Raw genomic sequence first — 22471 nt, 5'->3', positions numbered from 1 at the left:
GTGAACTTTATTTGGTGGTAGTGACAGAAAAGGGTTCCTTAACCCCCTCTACTTCTTCAGGGTTATCTGGGATGGAAACTGAGGCAGGGAAAGCTCAATATGTTGGGGGCTGAGTTGAGGCAGGGACTCCCCAGCCGCAGAGGCCTCTCCTGGGGCCTGTCTTCCTCTCATGTTCTTGTTGGGGTGGCTCCTTGCTCCTTGGAGGCCATGTGAACTGTGAGGTCCACCACCCTGTTGCTGTACGCACATTTGCTGTCATACCAGGTAATGAACTTGACAAAGTGGCCACTGGGGGCAATGCCAGCCCCAGCATCAAAGGTGGAAGAGTGGGTGTCACTGTTAAAGCCGCAGGAGACACCCCGGTCCACCGTGTAGCCCAGGATGCCCTTAAGGGGGCCATCCGACGCCTGCTTCACCACCTGCTTGAGTCATCGTATTTGGCCGCCTTCTCCGGGCGGCAGGTCAGACACGTCGGGGGTGGACGTACGGAAGGCTCCGCCAGTGAGCTTCCCGCTCAGCTCTGGGATGACCTTGCCCAGCGCCTTGGCAGAGCCAGTGGATGCAGGCGTAATGTTGTGGGCAGCCCTATGGCCACCATGCCACAGTTTACCAGAGGAAGCATCCACCGTCTTTTGGGTGGCAGTGAGAGCGTGGACTGTGGTCACGAGTCCTTCTACAGTGTCAGAGCTGTCATGGATGACCTTGGCCAGGCGGGCCAGGCAGATGGTGGTGCAGGAGGCGTTGCTGACAATACTGAGTGAGTTGCCATACTTCTCATGGTCCATGCCCATCACAGACATGGGGGCATCAAGCAGCAGAAGCACAAATGATGACCCTCTTGGCTCCACCCTTCAAGTGAGCCTCCGCCTTCTCCACGCTGGCGACGACACCGGGAGACTCCGCAACATACTCGGCGCCAGCGTCACCCGTTTTGGTGGCGGGGTCTGGCTCCCAGAAGATGGAGATGGCCTTCCCACGGGTGACAAGCTGCCTGTTCTCAGCCTTGACCGTGCCGTGGGACTTGCCGCGGGTGGAATCATAGTGGAACATGGAGACCGTGTAGTTGAGGGGTCATTGATGGCAACAATATCCACTTTGCCAGAGTTGGAGGCAGCCCGGGTGACAAGGAGCCCAAGTCGGCCAAATCCATTCACCCCGACCTTCACCAATGTGCCTTGGAACACAGCTGGCACTGCATGGGAAGAACCTGCCGTGGTCGGTGGGATGGGAGGAGCAAAAAAACTCTTTTTCCTCCTCTTCTTCCTCTTTAAGGCAGAGGTTCATTTTAAAAACTTTTTTTTGTTTATTTTTATTTATTTATTTGAGAGCAACAGACAGAGAGAGAGAGAGAGAGAGAGAGAGAGAGAGAGAGAGAGAGAATGAGCACATCAGGGCCTCCAGCCACTGCAAACGAACTCCAGATGCACGTGCCACCTTGTGCATCTGGCTTACATGGGTCCTGGGGAGTCAAGCCTCGAACTAGGGTCCTTAGGCTTCCCAGGCAAGTGCTTAACTGCTAATCCATCTCTCCAGCCCCAGAGGTTCTTTCTGTTTGTTTTGTTTTGAGGTAGGTTCTCACTGTAGCTCAGGCTGACCTGGAATTCTCTATGAAGTCTGAGGGTGGCCTCAAACTCACGGTGATCCTCCTACCCCTTCCTCCCGAGTGCTGGGATTAAAGGCGTGCGCCACCACGCCCGGCTTTAGCTTAGGCTGCTGACCTGGAACTCACTCTGTAGCTCAGAATGGCCTCTAACTCATGGCAAGCCTCCTAGTTCAGCCTTCCGAGAGCTGGGATTACGGGTGTGAGCCATCACACCATCCTCTTCTGGTGCTGGGATCAGGTTCCGGGCCGCGTGCGTGGTCTGCAAGCACTCTTCCATCTGAGCCCCACCCCCAGCCCAACACTGAGGCTTAATTCATCATCGTCTTCCCCAGGCTGGCTTTGAACTTACCAGAGGTCCAAGCAGGCCTTCAACTCATGATCCTTCTACCTTAGATTCCCAAGCGTAGGATGGAGAGCTTAGGCCAGTATACCTAGCAAGACTGCCTTTGCTCTATGCGTGTGTTCATGTCCCAGGTAATTTTCGCCATTGTTGTTTTGAGATAGGGTCTCAAGTAGCCCAGGATCACGTCAAAGTCACTATGTAGCTGAGGCTGGCCTTGACCTACTGATCCATCCACCTCCATCCCCCAAGTGCATCCCACAGCATGTCTGGCTCAAGTTCTTTTTATTTTTTTCCGCACATGGAGTCTTGGTGATTTGTAATGTATGACCAAGTTTGAAAACCAATGGCTTAATAGTTATAGTGGCTTGTTCCAGTTGGGACACTATGAACTTCAGCAGGACGCTACAGGCATTAAGTGAGGCCCTGGATGCAATTACTGCAACAGATGGGGGCATCTGAAAGAAAATGGTGCCAGGGCTCTTTGATGGAACAGTCTGGAGTGAAGTGGAAGGGGAAAGTTTTGAACACCCATTGTGTCTGGTGCCACGTGTATTCTTTTTTAAAAAATATCTATTTATTTGCAAGCAGAGAGAGACAGAGAAGAGAGAGAGATAGAGTGAGAGAGTGAGCCAAGGCCTCTAGCCATGACAAATGAACTCCAGACGCATATGTCACTTGGTGCATCTGGCTTTACATAGGTACTGGGGAATCAAACCCAGGTCATTAGGCTTTGCAGGCAAGCTCCTTAAAAGATGAGCCATCTCTCCACCCCCCATATGTAGTCTTTAAAAAATTGTTTTGGGCTGGACAGATGGCTTAGCAGTTAAGATGCTTGCCTGCATAGCCTAAGGACCCATGTTCAACATCCCAGATCCCACGTGAGTCAGACACACAAGGTGATACATGCACAAGATCGCTCATACTCACAAGACGGCTCACGTGTCTGGAGTTCGATTGCAGTGGCTGGAGGTCCTGGCATACCAACTCTCTCTCTCTCTCTCTTTCTCTCATAAAAAGGGCAGTCTGTTGAGCTTGCCTAAAAAAATGTTCTGTTTTTCTTTTTCAAGGTAGGGTCTTACTCTGACCCAGGCTGACCTGGAATTTACTATGTAGACTCAGGTTGCCTCCTGAATGCTGGGATTAAAGGTGTGTGCCACCACGCCCAACATTTAAAAAACATTTTATTTTTATTTATTTATTTGAGAGGGAGAGAGAGAAAGAGGCAGATAGAGAATGAGCACATCAGGACCTCCAGCCACTGCAAATGAGTTCCAGATGCATGTGCCATCTTGTGCATCTGGCTTACATGGGTCCTGAGGAGTTGAACCTTGGTCCTTTGGCTTTGCAGGTGAGCACCTTAACCACTAAGCCATCTCTCCAGCCCTTTTTTATTTTTATTTTTTTTGAGACAAGGTCTCACTATAACCCAGGCTGACCTGGAAAAAGTCACTCTGTAACCCAGGGTGACCTCAAACTCATGATGATCCTCCTTCCTCAGCCTCCTGAGTGCTGGGATCAAAGGTGTGTACCACATGCCCAGCTTTAAAAAAAAAATTAATGTATGTGCATGTTTATGTGCAGGTGCACATATGTGTGCAGGTACACATGTGTACAAGTGAGTGTGCATGTGTATGTGTGCATGTGTTGATGTGTGTGCATGTGAGTGTGAAGGTGCACACGTGTGTGTGTGTGTGAGTGGCAGCCAGAACACACCCTCAGGCCTCTATCTTCTTAAGCACAGTCTACCTCTCCTTTGAGTTTGATTTTTGTTTTGTCTGGGGGGCAGGATCTCACTGGAGCCCAGGCTGACCTCAGACTCGCCACACTTCTCCTAAATCAGACTCCCAAGTGCTGGGATTAAAGACATGAGCCACCACACCAGCCTCCTCCGCCTTGTCTGAGATACGATTTCAGCTGGCCTGGAGCTCACCAATTTGGTTAGACTGGCTGGCCAACCAGTCCAGGGATCTACTGTTTCCACCTCCCCAGCACTGTGCCCCACCATGCCCTGCATTTTTATTTGGGTTCTGGGGCTCACATTCTGGTTTTCAGCCAGGCATGGTGGGGCACACCTTTAATCCCATTACTCTGGAGGCAGAGGTAGGAGGATCCCTGTGAGTTCGAGGCCACCCTGAGACTACATAGTGAATTCCAGGTCAGCCTGGGCTAGAGTGAGACCCTACCTCAAAAAAAAAAAAAAAAATTCTGGTTTTCATGCTTGTGAGGTAATTACCGAGCAAGCTGTCTCTGCAGCCCCCACGTGGCTTCTTGAGCTGTCTCACGGGAGCTGGAGGCCGAGCACTGTCGCCCCAAGAAGCCGCAGCCCACAGAGGTTTGGTGCTGTGTCAGTCCACGAGGCAGCAGCTTAATGACCCTGCAGACTTCCTATGCTGCTGTGTCCAGCTTTGAAGCCCGACTCCCCGAGCTCAGGAGGGGATCCAGCACCCTCTATTTCTTGCCAGTGTTTGACTCTGGTTCTTGCCTCTGGGAGTTCGCCAATGGGCTGTGGCCACATGCTCACCAAAGCTCCAGTGGTTGGCAACAAGTTGGGGATTTTTTCTTTTTTCGAGGTAGGGTCTCACTCTCGCCCAGGCTGACCTGGAACTCGCTATGTCGTCTCAGGCTGGCCTCGAATTTACGGCGATCCTCCTACCTCTGCCTCCCCAGTGCTGGGATTAAAGGCGCGCACCACCACACCTGGCCAAAAAAGTGGAAATGGTTTATTCTCTAGAGAGGAGGGAGAGAAGACCAGCTTTCCCCTTTACTTAGATTCACGTAAGCTTGCTAGAAGCTTTGGCTCTTTGAGAGAGAAATTCCCAATATCTTTATTTATTTATTTATTTTTGAGGCAGGCTGGATTTGAATGCATGATGCTCCTGCCTCAGTCGCCCGAGTGCTAGGTGACAGGTGGGCACTGCCATCCATCTTCCTGCAGTCTGGGGTTTGTCTCTGACTACCAGGTCTGTTCTGAACCGTCTGCTCTTTGTCTGGGCATTTTGTCTGTTAAAGCTAAGCTCTGGGGCTGGGAAGGGGCTCAGAGGACAAAGTGCTTTCGATACAAGGGTGACGACTGAGTTTGGATCCTCAGAACGCACTTAGCACCAGACCTCCTAGCCCATGGGCCTGTGATCATGGTGTGGTGTGCCTATCCTAGAAGCTGGCCGGCTAAAGCCTGGCATATACAGTGGCAAATGCGAAGACTTTGTCTCAAAACTAGGCGGGAAGCTGGCCTTTTAATTCCAGCACTTAGGAGGCAGAGGTAGGATCGCCATGAGTTCGAGGCCATCCTGAGACTACATAGTGAATTCCAGGCCAGCCTGGGCTAGAGTGAGACCCTACCTTGAAAAACAAGCAAACAAACAAACAAAAATTTTTTTTTCCTATCTCTTTAAATGCCTTTGTAGAGGTTTACGAAGCCAGACATTGAAGCTACAAAGAGTTAAGGGAAAAGTTTGCGGGTCTTTGGGGTGATGGGAACTGTTTCTTGTAGCTTTGCCAGGGCCTTTGGGCCCCGTCTCCAGCGCCCTTTCTTCCCCTTCTCTTGCTTGCATTCAATTGCTGCAGCCTAAAGGAGAGACAAGGGGAGTTTTGTGGAGGCCAGAAATAAATAAATAACTGCCTGTCTCAGGTCGCCACGGCAACCGTGACATCACCCTCAAACCCATGTGGCTGGCACCATGGGTGGCTTGCTGGTGTTCATTAAAGACACAGAGGAGGGAGAGTGGTGCCTGGTGACAGGTGCAGAGGGACTCCCCTCCCCCCCCCCGGCAGCTCAATGTAGGGTTGCCCACCTTGTTCACCCCTACGAGGTGGTCCACTCACCCCCCAGCTTAGGTGATGGCGGCTTCAGGCAGAGCCTATTAACATGCACGCTGTGTGCACTGGGGCCAGTGGCCTCCGGCTGCAGGAAGCAAGTATCCCATACGTGGCAGCTGAGAACATGGGTATTTAGTCTTTCACCTTTCTGACCAGAATTCCTGTTAAGTTATAAACCACAGCGGTTCTTTCTAGAAGCTCTGCAGCTTCTCGCACGCTTGTAGATGCACTGTTTTCAGCTCTGCCTCCATGGCATGTGGCCATCTTCTTTCTTTCTTTCTTTTTCTGCTTATTTATTTGAGTGACAGACAGAGAAAGAGGCACATAGAGAGAGAGAGAGAGAGAGAGAGAGTGAGAATGGGCGTGCCAGGGCCTCCAGCCACTGCAAACAAACTCCAGACGCATGCGCCCCCTTGTGCATCGGGCTAACGTGGGTCCTGGGGAATCGAGCCTCGAACCGGGGTCCTTAGGCTTCACAGGCAAGCACTTAACCGCTAAGCCATCTCTCCAGCTCCCCCCCCCACCGCCCAGCATGTAGCCATCTTCTTATGACCCTGTCTTCCTATGACAGTCTCCTTTCAGCGTCTCCTCCCTTTCAGAACATTTATGGTGGTTGGAGAGATGGCTTCAGTATTAGGTCACTTGCCTGCAAAGCCTAAGGACCCAGGTTCGATTCCCCAGGACCCACATAAGCCAGATGCTCAAGGTGGTGCATGCGTCTGGCGTTCAATTGCAGTGGCTGGAGGCCCTAGTGCGCCCATTCCCTCTCTTTCTTTTTTTTTTTTTTTTTTTTTTTTTTTTTTTTTAATTTTTATTAACATTTTCCATGATTATAAAATATATCCCATGGTAATTCCCTCCCTCCCCACCCCCACACTTTTCCGTTTGAAATTCCATTCTCAATCATATTACCTCCCCATTACAAGCATTGTAATTACATATATACAATATCAACCTATTAAGTATCCTCCTCCCTTCCTTTCTCCACCCTTTATGTCTCCTTTTCAACTTACTGGCCTCTGCTACTAAGTATTTTCATTCTCACACAGAAGCCCAGTCATCTGTAGCTAGGATCCCCATATGAGGGAGAACATGTGGCGCTTGGCTTTCTGGGCCTGGGTTACCTGACTTAGTATAATACTTTCCAGGTCCATCCATTTTTCTGCAAATTTCGTAACTTCATTTTTCTTTACCGCTGAGTAGAACTCCATTGTATAAATGTACCACATCTTCATTATCCACTCATCTGTTGAGGGACATCTAGGCTGGTTCCATTTCCCAGCTATTATAAATTGAGCAGCAATAAACATGGTTGAGCATGTACTTCTAAGGAAATGAGATGAATCCTTTGGATATATGCCTAGGAGTGCTATAGCTGGGTCATATGGTAGATCAATCTCTAGCTGCTTTAGGAACCTCCACACTGTTTTCCACAATGGCTGGACCAGATTGCATTCCCACCAGCAGTGCAGAAGGGTTCCTTTTTTTCCACATCCCCGCCAACATTTATGATCATTTGTTTTCATGATGGTGGCCAATCTGACAGGAGTGAGATGGAATCTCAATGTAGTTTTAATCTGCATTTCCCTGATGACTAGTGACGTAGAACATTTTTTTAGGTGCTTATATGCCATTCGTATTTCTTCCTTTGAGAACTCTCTATTTAGCTCCTTAGCCCATTTTTTGATTGGCCTGTTTGATTCCTTATTAGATATCTTTTTGAGTTCTTTGTATATCCTAGATATTAATCCTTTATCAGATATATAGCTGGCGAAGATTTTTTCCCATTCTGTAGGTTGCCTCTTTGCTTTTTTCACTGTGTCCTTTGCGGTGCAAAATCTTTGTAATTTCATTAGGTCCCAGTGGTTAATCTGTGGTTTTATTGCCTGAGCAATTGGGGTTGTATTTAGAAAGTCTTTGCCAAGACCAATATGTTGGAGGGTTTCCCCAACTTTTTCCTCTAGCAGTTTCAAAGTTTCCGGTCTGATGTTAAGGTCTTTAATCCATTTGGACTTAATTCTTGTGCATGGCGAGAGAGAAGAATCTATTTTCATCCTTCTGCAGATATTTATCCAGTTTTCAAAACACCATTTGCTGAAGAGGCTGTCTCTTCTCCAATGAGTATTTTTGGCATTTTTATCGAATATCAGGTGGCTATAGCTACTTGGGCTTACATCTGGGTCCTCTATTCTGTTCCACTGATCTACATGTCTGTTTTTGTGCCAGTACCATGCTGTTTTTGTTACTATGGCTCTGTAGTATAGGTTAAAATCAGGTATGGTGATACCACCAGCCTCTTTTTTGTTGCTCAGTATTATTTTAGATATTCGAGGTTTTTTATGATTCCAAATGAATTTTTGGATTGTTTTTTCTATTTCCATGAAGAAAGCCTTTGGAATTTTGATAGGGATTGCATTAAATGTGTAGATTGCTTTAGGTAAGATTGCCATTTTCACTATATTGATTCTTCCAAGCCAGGAACAAGGGATGTTTCTCCACTTTCTAGTGTCTTCTGCAATTTCTCGCTTGAGTGTCTTAAAGTTCTCATTGTATAGATTCTTTACTTCCTTAGTTAGGTTTATTCCAAGGTATTTTATTTTTTTTGATGCAATTGTGAATGGGAGTGATTCTCTGATTTCATCCTCTGTGTGTTTGTTGTTAGCATATATGAAGGCTACTGATTTCTGTGTATTTATTTTGTATCCTGCTACATTGCTGTAGGTTTTGATTAGCTCTAACAGCTTGCTAGTAGAGTCTTTAGGGTCCTTTATGTATAGAATCATGTCATCTGCAAATAATGATAGCTTGATTTCTTCCTTTCCAATTTGTATCCCTTTTATGTGTGTCTCTTGCCTTATTGCTATGGCTAAGACTTCCAAAACTATATTAAATAGAAGTGGAGACAGTGGACACCCTTGTCTTGTTCCTGATTTTAGTGGAAAAGCTTCCAGTTTTTCCCCATTTAGTAATATGTTGGCTGTAGGCTTGTCATAAATAGCCTTTATTATATTGAGATATGTTCCTTCTATTCCCAGTCTCTGTAGGACTTTTATCATGAAGGGATGTTGGATTTTGTCAAATGCTTTCTCTGCATCTAATGAGATGATCATGTGATTTTTGTCCTTCAACCCATTTATGTAATGTATTACATTTATAGATTTGCGTATGTTGAACCATCCCTGCATCTCTGGGATAAAGCCTACTTGGTCAGGGTGAATGATCTTTTTGATATACTCTTGTATTCTGTTTGCCAATATTTTGTTGAGAATTTTTGCATCTATGTTCATGAGGGAGATTGGTCTGTAATTTTCTTTTTTTGTTCTATCTTTGCCTGGTTTTGGTATCAGGGTGATGCTGGCCTCATAGAAGGAGTTTGGTAGGATTCCTTCTTTTTCTATTTCCTGGAAAAGCTTAAGAAGCAATGGTGTTAGCTCTTCCTTAAAAGTCTGGTAAAATTCAGCAGTGAATCCATCCGGGCCTGGGCTTTTTTTAGTTGGGAGATTATTGATAACTGCTCGGATCTCCATGTTTGTTATAGGTCTATTTAAGTGATTAATCTCATTTTGATTTAATTTAGGTAGGTCATATAGATCAAGGAAATCATCCATTTCTTTCAGATTTTCATACTTGGTGGAGTATATGCTTTTATAGTATGTCCCTATAATTTTTTGAATTTCTCTGGAATCTGTTGTGATGTTACCTTGTTCATCTCTGATTTTATTAATTTGTGTCTCTTCTCTCTTTCTTTTGGTCAGATTTGCTAAGGGTTTATCAATCTTGTTTATCCTTTCAAAGAACCAACTCTTTGTTTCATTAATTCTTTGGATTGTTCTTTTTGTTTCTATTTCATTAATTTCTGCCCTAATCTTTATTATTTCTTCCCGTCTACTACTTTTTGGTTTGCCTTGTTCTTCTTTTTCCAAGGCTTTAAGACGAAGCATTAGGTCGTTTACTTGCGACCTTTCTAATTTCTTAATATAGGCACTTAAGGCTATAAATTTACCTCTTAGAACTGCCTTCATTGTGTCCCAGAGATTTTGGTATGTTGTGTTCTCATTATCATTTGACTCTATAAATTTTTTGATTTCCTTTTTGATTTCTTCATTGACCCACTCATCATTTAGTAGTGTATTGTTTAGCTTCCATGATTTTGTGTATGCTCTATAGCCTTTCTTGCTACTGATTTGTAGTTTAATTCCATTGTGGTCAGATAGAATGCAAGGAATTATTTCAATTTTCCTGAATTTGTTAAGATTTGCTTTGTGTCCTAATATATGGTCTATTTTAGAGAATGTTCCATGTGCTGCTGAAAAGAATGTATATTCTGCAGCCTTTGGATGAAATGTCCTGTATATATCTGTTAGGTCCATATCTTCTATGACCTCATTTAGTCCAGATGCCTCTCTGTTTATTCTTTCCCTGGATGACCTGTCAATTGATGAGAGTGGGGTGTTAAAGTCACCCACCACCACCGTGTTTGGTGTTATCTGTGACCTTAGTTCTAATAGTGTTTGTTTGACGAATTTGGGAGCCCCCATGTTAGGTGCATATATGTTTAGGATTGTAATGTCCTCCTGTTGGAGTGTGCCCTTAATCAATATAAAGTGACCTTCCTTATCTTTTTTGACTAACTTCGGACTAAAGTCCACCCTGTCTGATATTAGGATAGCAACCCCTGCTTGTTTTCTAGGCCCATTTGCTTGAAACACCGTCTTCCAACCTTTCACCCTAAGATAATGTCTATCCTTTGTACCATTCCCTCTCTTTCAAATAAATAAATAATAAATTTTATGGCACTTGGGCTTGAACCTGGGCACAAGCTGAGCTATACTCCTCGCTACTGGGCACTAGGCAGGAGCTCTGCTGATGAGCCACGCCCCCAGCCCCTCACTGGGGGATTCTAGGCAGGAGCTCCACCATTGAGCCACGCCCCCAGCCCCTCACTGGGGGATTCTAGGCAGGAGCTCTACCACTGAGCCACACCCCCAGCCCCTCACTGGGGGATTCTAGGCAGGGGCTCTACCACTGAGCCACACCCCAGCCCCTCACTGGGGGATTCTAGGCAGGAGCTCTACCACTGAGCCACACCCCCAGCCCCTCACTGGGGGATTCTAGGCAGGGGCTCTACCACTGAGCCACACCCCAGCCCCTCACTGGGGGATTCTAGGCAGGTGCTCTACCACTGAGCCACACCCCAGCTCTCTTTTGACTATTTATTTTGAGACATGCTCTCACTAAGTTGCCCAGCCTGGCCTAGGGCTCACTCTGTAGCCCAAGCAGACCTTGAACTTGCTATCCTCTTGCCTCAGCCTTCAAACTAGCTGGGATGACAGGCCTGTGCCACCAGGTTGGGCTGTAAACTCTGGCTGGGGGGAGGGGGTTGTGACTCAGTGGTAGACTACTCACCTGCAGAGGCACCCCAAATCATGGCATGGGAAACTGGCGGTTGGCTGGCATGGGACCAAAGCACTGAGCCTTGCAGCCGAGGCTCTTAATTTTCTCATCTGCTTAGTGGGACGAGCATGGTCTTGGAGTAAGTGGGCAGGTGTGTGTGAGGACTCCATGCGGTCCTCTGGACTCATCCGGGTGTCAGTAGAGTCAACTCACTTTACAGGGGTCCCCGAGCAATCATGGCATCAGCGAGGGCAAGCCCCCACCCCAACCTTTGTTCCCCTCCTGCCACACGAGCAAACGCGAAGCTACTGTACAGAAGGCACTCCCGAAACTGAGCGCTCCTGGAGCGTTCCTGAGCAGGAATCCAGCACACAGGAAATGCCCAATATGCGTGCACGAGTTGCACCTCACGTGGAGATAGCGCAGAGAAGGCGGCTCGCCCACTCCCCGCCCACTGCGCCAGCTCGGGGCAGCGCCCTAAGGGCACTCCGTGAGTGCTCAAGTGCCCAGGGAACCATGTCGCCTCAAACTCTTTCTTCCGGACACACTCATGTCTTGTTTTGCAGGCGAGGGGAGGCTCTGCATAGTGGCACTTGGGATCTGTGTGCATGCGTGTGTGCATGCGTGTGTGCGTGCGTGTGTGTGTGCGTGTGTGTGTGCGTGCGTGCGCGTAGGGGATAGATGGCAATCTTGAGTGTCATTCCTCAGGCATCGTGCACCTTTATTTATTTATTTATTTATTGGTTTTTCAAGATAGGGTCTCGCTGTAGCCCACGCTGACCTGGAATTCACTATGTAGTCTCAGGTTGGCCTCGAACTCATGGCGATCCTCCTACCTCAGCCTCCCAAGTACTGGGATTGAAGGTGAGTGCCACCATGCCCAGGTGCACCTTTATTTTATTTTATTTTATTTTTATTTATTTATTTGAGAGCGACAGACAGAGAGAGAAAGAGGCGGATAGATAGAGAGAATGGGCGTGCCAGGGCCTCCAGCCACTGCAAAAAAGCTCCAGATACATGTGCCCCCTTGTGCATCTGGCTTATGTGGGTCTTGGGGAATCGAGCCTCGAGCCAGGGTCCTTAGGTTCACAGGCAAGTGCTTAACTGCTAAGCTATCTCTCCAGCCATTAATTAATTTATTTGAGAGAGAAAGAGAGAGGGAAAGAGGCAGATACAGAGAATGGGTGCAACAGGGCCTCCAGCCACTGCAAACAAACTCCAGACACATGTGCCACCTTGTGCATCTGGCTTATGTGGGTCCTGGGGAATTGAAGCTGGGTCCTTAGGCTTTGCAAGCAAGTGCCTTAACCATTCAGCTATCTCTTCAGTCTTCACCTTTCTTTCTTTCCTCCCCCCTTCCTTTCTTCCTTTCTTCCTTTTTGAGAGAGAGAGAATTGCGTGCCAGGGCCTTCAGCCACTGCAACCCAACTCCAGACATGTGCACCAACTTGTGCACCTGTGTGCCCTTGCACGCTTGCATCATCTTGTGTGTCTGGCTTACATGGACCTGGAGAGTTGGACATGGGTCCTTAGACTTTGCAGGCAAGCGCCTTAACTGTAAAGCCATCTCTCCAGCCCCCTATCTTCCTTCCTTCCTTCCTTTCTTTCTTTCTTTCCCTCCCTCCCTCCCTCCCTCCCTCCCTCCCTCCCTCCCTCCCTCCCTCCCTCCCTTCTTTCTTTCTTTCTTTCTTTCTTTCTTTCTTTCTTTCTTTCTTTCTTTCTTTCTTTCTTTCCTTCCTTCCCTCCCTCCCTCCCTCCCTCCATCCCTCCCTCTCTCCCTCCCTTCTTTCCTTCCCTCCTTCCCTCCTTCCCTCCCTCCCTCCCTCCCTCTCTCTCTCTCTCTCTCTCTCTCTCTTTCTTTCCCTCCCTCCCTCCCTCCCTCCCTCCCTCCCTTCTTTCTTTCTTTCTTTCTTTCTTTCTTTCTTTCTTTCTTTCTTTCTTTCTTTCCCTCCCTCCCTCCCTCCCTCCCTCCCTCCCTCCCCTCTCTCCCTCCCTTCTTTCCTTCCCTCCTTCCCTCCTTCCCTCCCTCCCTCCCTCCCTCCCTCCCTCCCTCCCTCCCTCCCTCCCTCCCTCTCTCTCTCTCTCTTTCTTTCTTTCTTTCTTTCTTTCTTGAGCCAGGGTCTCTTACTGGCCTGCAGCTTGCTAGGTAGACTAGACTGGCTGACCAGCAAGCCCCAAAGCTCCACCTGTCTCCACCTCCCAATTGCTGGGACTACAGGATGTCTTTTCTTTTTCTTTTTCATTCTTTTTTTTTTTTTTTTGAGGTAGGGTCTCACTCTAGCCAAGGCTGACCTGGAACTCACTGTGTAATCTCAGGGAGGCCTTGAACTAACAGTGATCCTCCTACCTCTGCCTCCCGAGTGCTGGAACTAAAGGCGTGCGTCACCACGCTCGGCTTACAGGATTTCTTTCATGGGTGCTGGGCATCTAAGAGCCAGGTCCTCATACTTTTGAGGCAAGCACTTTGCCCACGGAGCCAGTCTTCCAGCCCGTGGTAATTGGGATAGTCTTGGTGTGTTCGGGTGGGGTCTGCCTCCCTCTGGTGGAGGATGCTGGGTCAAGCCCCGGAAGGACGCCCCCTCCCCCACCTCATTCTGTACCTGGGTGAGTCACTGTGTGGCTCAGTGGTCCTGGAAACCAGGTGCCTGCGGATGTCGCCTCCCTCTTTCCTGCCCCAGTGGCACACGTGCCCACTTCTTAAGTTTCCTGCGCAGTAATTTCGCGGTACAGCCTGGCATGGAAGTCAGCCAGGCCGGGTTGGAGTCACCTTCTCCTCTACTTCTCCACGCTGTGCTATGGAGAGGATCAAACAGATGCGAGGATTAAAGAGTTCAGACGCTGAAACATGAGGGGTGTTTACATCAAAGAGAAAATCAGGGGCTGGAGAGATGGCTCAGTGGTTAAGGCACTTGCCAGCAAAGCCTAACGACTTGGGTTAGATTCCCCAGTAACCATGTAAAGCCAAATACGCCAAGTGGCACATGCATCTGGAGTTCCTTTGCAGCAGCTAGAGGCCCTGGTGCACCCACTCTCTTTCTCTCTCTCTCTCTCTGCTTGCTAAATGAATGAATGAATAATTTAAAAGTATTTTATTTATTTAGTTGAGAGAGAGGAAAAAAAGAAAGAGAGAGAGAGAATAGGCATGCCAGGGCTTTCAGCCACTGCAAACAAACTCCAGACGCGTGTACCCCCTTGGGCATCCGGCTTACATGGGTAGTGGGGAATCGAACCTGGGTTCTTAGGCCTTGAAGGAAAATACCTTAACTACTAAGCCATCTCTCTAGTTCCAATAAATAATTTTTTAAAGGGCCTAAGAAGTGGCTCAGTGATTAAGACACTTGCCTGAGAAACCTACAGAAAGAGTTTGATTCCCTAGTACCCACATAAGGTCAGATGCACAAGGTGGCACCTGCACTTAGAGTTCATTATCAGTGGCTAGAGGTCCTGCTGCACCCATTCTCTCTCACTCTATCTGCCTCTTTCTCTTTCTCACTCTCTCTCAAATACATTTTTAGTTAAATATTTTTAAAAATAAAAAAAGAAAGCCAGGCATGGTGGCGCACACCTTTAATCCCAGCACTCAGGAGGCAGATGTAGGAGGACTGCTTTGAGCTCAAGGCCACCCTGAGACTTCATAGTGAATTCCAGGTCAGCCTGGGTTAGAGTGAAACCCTACCTTGAAAAACAAACAAGCAAACAAAAATAAATAATAATAATAAAATTAAATTTAAAAGATAGGCTGGAGAATGGCTTAGTGGTTAAGGCAATTGCCTATGAAGCCTAAAGACCCAGGTTCACTTCCCCAGTACCCATGTAAATCAGATACACAAGGTGGCACAGGCATCTGGAGTTCATTTGCAATGGCTAGGAGGCCCTGGCACACCTATTCTCTATCTGCCTCTTTCTTTCTTCCTTCCCTCTCTCAAATAAATAAACAATATACTTAAAAAAAATAAGAGAAGAGTAAATCAGGGCTGGGGATGTGGCTCGGTCGGTAGAGAGCTTGGTTAGCATGCAGGAAGCCCTAGATTTGAATCCTAGCACCCCATAAACCAGGTGGTTGAACACCTGTAATCCCAGCACTTGGGTGGTGGAGGCAGGAGGATCAAGAGTTCAGTATCACCCACAACCACTTAGCAAGTTTGAAGCTAGCCTGGGCAACATGAGATCCTGTCTCAATAATAATAATAATAATAATAATAATAATAATAATAATAGAAAAAAGTTACAACGGAGCACTTACCCCTCAAGTGGGAGTACCCGAGTTCAATCCCTAGCCCCACATAAAAAGCCATGTGCTGGGCTGGAGAGATGGCTTAGTAGTTAAGCGCCTGCCTGTGAAGCCTAAGGACCCCGGTTCGAGGCTCGGTTCCCCAGGACCCACGTTAGCCAGATGCACAAGGTGGCACACGCGTCTGGATTTCGTTGGCAGTGGCTGGAGGCCCTGGCGTGCCCATTCTCTCCCTCTCTCTCTCTCTTTCTCTCTCTCTCTCTCTTCCTCCTCCTCTCTCTGTCACTCTCAAATAAAAAAAAAAAAAAAAGCCATGTGCTGTGCTGGCTTCTGTAATCTGAGCACACTGATACTGAAGATGAGATAGAGGCAGAGTTGAGAGAATTTTCCAGATGCTTGCTGTGAGCACAGCAAAGAAAGCCCAAAGCACCTCACAGCAGGTAGAAAGGCAGAACCCAGAAGTTGTCCTCTGGCTCCATGCAGATGTCTACTCTCTCTTGCTCTCTCTCTCTCTCACATACACACACATGCCCACACACAACCACACACAAATAGATAATAATAATAAATTGAGGACTGGAGAGATGGCTTAGACGTTAAGGTGCTTGCCTGCAAAGCCGAAGGACCCAGGTTCAATTCCCCAGGACCTAAGTAAGTCAGATGCATAAGGAGTTCATTTGCAGCTGCTGGAGACCCTGGTGTGCTCATCCTCTCTATCTGCCTCTTTCTTGCTCTCTCTCTGTCTCTCCCCCTCTCTCTCTAAGTAAGTAAAAGAAATTTTTTTTTTCAAAAATGCAAAGACAAAGTCATCCATTAATTGCACCATGTAGACCACGCAGAAACTGATTACGTGTATTAGTCAGAATTTTGTTACCTGAAAACACACACGCAAACAACTTAAGGAAGACTCACTGGTTAGCTTCTTGTTGCTGAAAACAAGTATCGTAGCTGGTCACAGCTCAGCCAGGAAGAAGAGGACAAACAGGAAGTGAGACCGCACCTATGAAATCTCAAGGTCCACCAGCCAAGGACCCACTTCCTCCTAAAGATTCCACAGCTTTCCCAAACACAGGTGCCAGCTGGGAACCAAGTGTTCAAACACATTAGCCTGGGGAGGACATTTTATATTGAAACCACAATAGGAGGAAAGATTTCTTGTAGCGTCTGTTTCTGGCCATCTTGGTGAGGCAGGTATGGTAGAGAAGAGAGGCTCATACCGTGGTGGCCCAGAGGTGGAGAGAGGTCTGTGCGGGCAGGATTCCTCCTTCTTTCCTTTCCTCTTTCATTCCATCAGAGCTCTCAGGTTATTAAATGCATTTTTGACTTATGATAGGCATTTTTTTCTGCGGGGGGAGATGACACCATGTTGTAAGTCAATAGACTTATATTTAATGAAGCTGCTGTTTTGTGACAGGGTCTCATGTAGCCCAGGCAGTACTTGAACTTACTGTATAGCTGAGTGAATTTCTTTTATTTTTTAAATTTTAGAGAAACATGGGGGGGGAGGGGGCAAGAGAATTGGCATGCCAGGGCCTCAGCCACTGAAATCAAAAGCCAGATGCTGTGCCACCTAGTGGGCATATGCAACCTTATGCTTACCTCACTTTTGTGAGTCTGGCTTACATGGGATCTGGAGTTGAACATGGGTCCTTAGGCTTTTCAGGCAAGTGCCTTAACCACTAAGCCATCTCTCTAGCCCTTAAATACATTTTTGATTTATGATATATTTTTTTTGCGGGGGGATGGAACCATGTTCCATAAGTCAACAGACATCTATATTTAATGAAGTTGTCGTTTTGTGACAGGGACTCATGTAGCCCAGGCAGGACTTGAACTCACTGGATAGCTGAGTGAATTTTTGTGTGCGTGTGCATGCACATGTGTGCTTGGTTGTATGTACTTAGATGCACATGCATGTGTGTTTGTGTATGTGAGGAGTCAAAGAATTGCTTTTTACCTTTTTTTCTCTTTCTTTCTTTCTCTTTTTTTTTTTTTTGTTTTTTGAGCCAGGGTCTCCCACCAAACCCTGAGCTCATCACCAATTAGGCTAGACTAGCTATCAGTAAGCTCCAAGGATCCCACTGTCTCTGTTTCCCCAGCACTGGGATTACAGGCATCCCCCACTGTGGCTGGTTTTTACATGTATGCTGGGAATCTGAATTCAGATGCTTATGCTTGTGGGTCAAAAACTTTACCTGTTGAGCCATCTCTCCAGCCTTATCTTTTTTTTTTTTTTTTTTTTGAGGTAGGGTCGCTCTGTAGCCCAGGTTAACCTGGAATTCACGATGTAGTCTCAGCGTGGTCTCAAACTCACAGCAATTCTCCTACCTTTGCCTCCCAAGGGCTGGGATTAAAGGCATGCGCCACCACAGTTGGCTTTTGGTTGTTGTTGTTTGTTTGAGGTAGGGTCTCACTCTAGCCCAGGCTGACCAGGAACTCCTGGCCTCGAACTCATGGCAATACACTTACCCCCACCTCCAGAGTGACGGTGTTAAAGATGTGTGCTGCCATGCCTGCCTCCCCCCAGCCCCGTCTTGAACTCCTGGTCCTCCTGTCCTCACCTCTTGAGGACTGAGATTACGGACACGTCCCACACGCCTGGATTATATGGTGCCGAGGACCAAACCCAAGGCTTAGGGCATGCTGGGTGAGCACTCTGCCCACTGAGCCGTATCCCCAGCGCCAGTAGTTTTTCTAAATATCTTATTGTTTATTTATAAGAGAGAGAGAGAGAGAGCGAGTGGGTGCATCAGGGTCTCTTGCTGCTACAAATGCACTCCAGTTGCACGCGCCACTTTGTGTGTCTGGCTTTATATGGGTACTGGGAAATCAAACCTAGGCTGCCAGGTTTTGCAAGCAAGCGCCTTCAACTGCGGAGCCATCTCCCCAGCCCTAGTTCTTATTTTCTTTTTAATAAGTATCGCGTTGAGGAATAAACACAGAGTATTTAGTGGCCAAAACATTTAAGACTCAGAAAGCGAGCGAGAGAAAGAAGGAAGGAGGGAGGGAGATGGAGAAGAGGCTGGATGGTTGAGGTGTTTGGGGCTCCTGACTCAGTCTTCCTGAAATTCTCATTGCAGGTTTATGAACCACCGGGTCCCCTCCCACAAGAGGTACCAGCCCACGGAGTACGAGCACGCTGCTAACTGTGCCACCCATGCTGTGAGTTGGCACTTGGGGGGTCGGAGGTGGGCTGATGGCTGGGGTGAAGGCACTTTGGAGTGGGGGAGGGGAAGCAAGTCTTCCAGTCTGTTCTATCCTGTTAGGGGCCTCTAGTAGGGTGGACAGGGTCTAGAGGAAAGGCCAGTGGGGTACCATGCACTATAGTTCTAAGCATGCCTCTCTCGCTCTCTCTCTTTTTTAAAATTTTTATTTTAATTAATTTATTTATTCAAGAGTGACAAAGAGAGAAAGAGGCAGATAGAGAGAGAGAATGGGTGCACCAGGGCCTCCAGCCACTGCAAACGAACTCCAGACGCGTGCGTCCCCATGTGCATCTGGCTAATGTGGGTTCTGGGGAATCGAGCCTTGAACTGGGTCCTTAGGCTCCACAGGCAAGCGCTTAACCACTAAGCCAGCTCTCCAGCCCTCTCTGTCTCTTTCTGATTTTGATCTTTATCTCATTGTTGACAACTTCATACATGTTTATAACGTAATCTGGTCACGTTCACTCCATTAACCTCTCTTATCCCTCCTTTTCCTCCTCCTAAACACTTTCTTCCCAACGAATCCTAATCCCCTCCTACTCCCGTGCCTTTTTTCGCAGCCCACTAAGTTAGATCAGCATGGGTGAGGGAATCAGTCAGGTCTCGGGCCCTTTCAGTTTCTGATGCTGTAATTGCTCTTACCTGCTGACCCATCTCCTCAGCCCTCAATTTTCTTTTTTTTTTAATCTTTTTAGTATTTATTTATGTTTTTATTTTATTTATTTATTTATTTGAGATAAGGTCTTGCTTTAGTGTAGGCTGACCTGGAATTTACTCAGTAGTCTCAGGGTGGCCTTGAACTCACAGCAATCCTCCCACCTCTGCCTCCCAAGTGCAGGGTTTAAAGGTGTGTGCCACCACGCCCGGCTATTATTATTATCTTTAATCAGAGAGAGAGAGAGAATTGGCGCACCAGGACCTCCAGCCACTGTGATAGAACTCCAGATGTGTGTGCCATCTTGTGTTCATGTGTGACCTTGTACACTTGCCTCACCTTTTGTGTCTGGCTTACGTGGGACCTAGAGAGCCCAACATGGGTCCTTAGGCTTTTCAGGCAAGTGCCTTAAGTGCTAAGCCATCTCTCCAGTCCTCAGTTTTCATTTTTAATTCAGAGTGTGGCACTCTGCATCCCAGGCTTATTGGGAAGCTCACTATGTAGCCCATGCTGGCCTTGAACTTGTGGTAATTTTTCCTGCTTTCCTAGTGCTGGGGTTACAAGCATGTGCCACCATGCCTAGCTTGAAATTTCAATATGAATACATGAGACAGGAGCTCAAGTAGCCAGCTTGCTATGTAGCTGAGGATGATCTTGAACTTCTCTTTTCTTTTGAAAGCATTTTAATTTATTTGCCAGCAGAGAGATAGATAGAATGAATATGATAATGGGCATGCCAGGGTCTAGTGCCACTTTGTGCATCTGGCTTGACATGGGTACTAGCAAATTGAGCCCAGACCATCAGGCTTTGCAAGCAGATGCCTTTAACCACTGGGCAATCTCCCCAGCCCAGTGATCTTGATCTTCTGATCCTCCTGCCTCTTTGTCCCAGTGCTAGAATTGCAGACATGCACCATCCCAGTTTCATGTGGCGCTGGGGATGGAACCCAGGGCTTCCCAAAGGCTAGGCCAGCACTCTGCAACTAAGCTGTATGCCCACCCCCTGAATCCATAGGGTACTGCGCATTTCAAAAAGCTAGAAGGGGGCTTGGGGAGATGGCTCCCACGGTTCAGGCACTTGCTGCAAACCCTAATGACCCAAGTTTCATTCCCCAGTATCTAAGTAAAGTCAGCAGATGCACAAAGACGCGCATGCAACCTGGAGTTCATTTTCTGTGGCTAGAGGCCCTGGAGCATCCATTTTCCCCACCTCTCTTCTCTCTCTGCTTGCAAATAAATTAAAAAAAAAAATTCTTCAAAAAAGCTAGAATCGAAGAATGTAAATCAATCGGCAGAGTGTTTGTGTAGCATTACACTCTGGGTTCCATCCTCAGCTCACACACACTTGCTAAAGCTAGAATATAGAGTTTTTTCACCCTAGCAAATGATAACTATTTCAGGAGATAGATATGTTTAACCTGAGGGCTGGAGAGATGGCTTAGCAGTTAAGCACTTTCCTGTGAAGCCTAAGGACTCTGGTTCGAGGCTCAGTTCCCTAGGACCCACGTTAGCCAGATGCCCAAGGGGGCACACGCGTCTGGAGTTCATTTGCAGTGGCTGGAGGCCCTGGAGCACCCATTCTCTCTCTCTCTTTTTCTCTTTCTCTCTATCACTCTCAAATAAATAAATAAAAATAAGCAAGATAAATTTTAAAAAGGCTTGTTTAATCTGAGTTAAACATTATATAAACATCAAAGCATTGCACGGAGGTCAGCATGTGGCCCACACCTGTACTTTCTTGGGATGCAGAAGCATGCAATTACCAACTAGAGGCATGTTATCTCACTAATATGTACAATTATTATGTTTTATGTATAATTAAATTCTTTGAATTTAGTTTTTTTTTATTTTTTATTTTTGAGAGCGAGAAAGAGACAGAGAGAATGGGCACACCAGGACCTTCAGCCTACTGCAAAAGAACGCTAGATGCATGCGCCCCCTTGTGGCACATGTGCGACATTGCATGCTCGCAGCGCTGCGCATCTGGCTATGCGGGGACCTGAAAATTTGAGCATGAGTTACTAGGCTCTGCAGGAAAGCGCCTTAACCGCTAAGCAATGTCTCCAGCCCAGATTTAAAACAAAAGTTTATTTGCAAGTGGGATTGAGGGGGAGGTCATACTAAGGCCTGTTGTCACTGCAAATGAACTCCAGATGCATGTGCCATTTTGTGCATCTGACTTTATGTGGCTACTGGCGAATGAACCCAGGCTGGCAGGCTTTGTGAGCAAGAGCCATCTCTGCTGCGCCACTTCCCCAGGCCCTCCCCAGTTTTTTTTTTTGAGGTAGGGTCTCACTCTGGCTCAGGCTGACCTGGAATTCACTATGTAGTCTCAGGGTGGCCTTGAACTCATGGCGATCCTCCTACCTCTGCCTCCCAAGTGCTGGGATTAAAGGCGTGCGCCACCACGCCCGGCTGCCCAAAAATTTTTAAATGAAAGTAAATTGAATCAGGCTGTAGAGATGGCTTAGCGGTTAAGGTGTTTGCCTGCAAAGCCCAATGATCCCGGTTTGATTCCCCAGGACCTATGTAAGCCAGATGCACAAGGGGGCACATGCATCTGGAGTTTGTTTGCAGTGACTGGAGGCCCTGGCAGGGCCCATTCTTTCTCTCTCTCATATAAATTTTTAAGAAAAGGAAAATAAAATTGAACCCATAATCATGAATAAAATGAGTCAGTTCTTCACTGTACTGCCACCTTTCAAGGGCCTGGTGGCCACCATGTCAGGGCTCTGTGCTGTCCTGGGCACTGCTCAGAAGTCTGGGTCTCTAGCGTCTGCTCTCCTTCCATCTAGTTCTGGATCATTCCCAGCATCCTTGGTAGCTCCAACCTGTACTTCCTGTCTGACGATGACTGGGAGACCATTTCTGCCTGGATCTATGGCCTTGGCCTCTGCAGCCTTTTTGTGGTGTCCACCATTTTCCACACCATCTCCTGGAAGAAAAGCCACCTCAGGTACTTCCTGCACAGCCTTGCGGGGGGGACTCAAGCCCTCGGGAGGGAGAAAGACACTGAGTTTGCTGGGACATGCTTGGCAAGCAGGAGAGTGTCAAGGTTGCGATGGGCCCTGTGCTATTTCTGAGGAGGAGGAGTAAGCCCCGACGTGGGACCTGAGGCTGCGTCCCTTCCTCCACAGAGGAGCCCGGCACAGTGGGTTCCTATCTCACTGAGCGCAGTGTGCACGGCAAAGGAAGAGGAATGGAGGTTTTTATAGGTGTGGTA

At 47.5% G+C, this 22471-nt stretch overlaps 1 protein-coding gene and 1 pseudogene across 1 annotated transcript in view; one reads left to right on the top strand and one right to left on the bottom strand.

Annotated features, from left to right (window-relative positions):
* The window catches only part of Mmd2 (monocyte to macrophage differentiation associated 2), a 65282-nt gene that overhangs the window by 21578 nt on the left and 21233 nt on the right, over positions 1 to 22471 (top strand). The window contains exons 2-3 of the mRNA XM_045142508.1: positions 18468 to 18549; positions 22044 to 22204. Of these exons, the coding sequence (XP_044998443.1) occupies positions 18468 to 18549; positions 22044 to 22204 (243 nt within the window). The remainder of the gene's footprint in view (positions 1 to 18467; positions 18550 to 22043; positions 22205 to 22471) is intronic.
* On the bottom strand, positions 168 to 1880 carry LOC101602276 (annotated as a pseudogene).

This window comes from Jaculus jaculus, chromosome 2, assembly GCF_020740685.1.
Source record: "Jaculus jaculus isolate mJacJac1 chromosome 2, mJacJac1.mat.Y.cur, whole genome shotgun sequence".
Classification (NCBI taxonomy): Eukaryota; Metazoa; Chordata; class Mammalia; order Rodentia; family Dipodidae; genus Jaculus; species Jaculus jaculus.
Note: the sequence above shows the minus strand (reverse complement) of the source record. Positions and strands in the feature narration are given on the sequence as shown.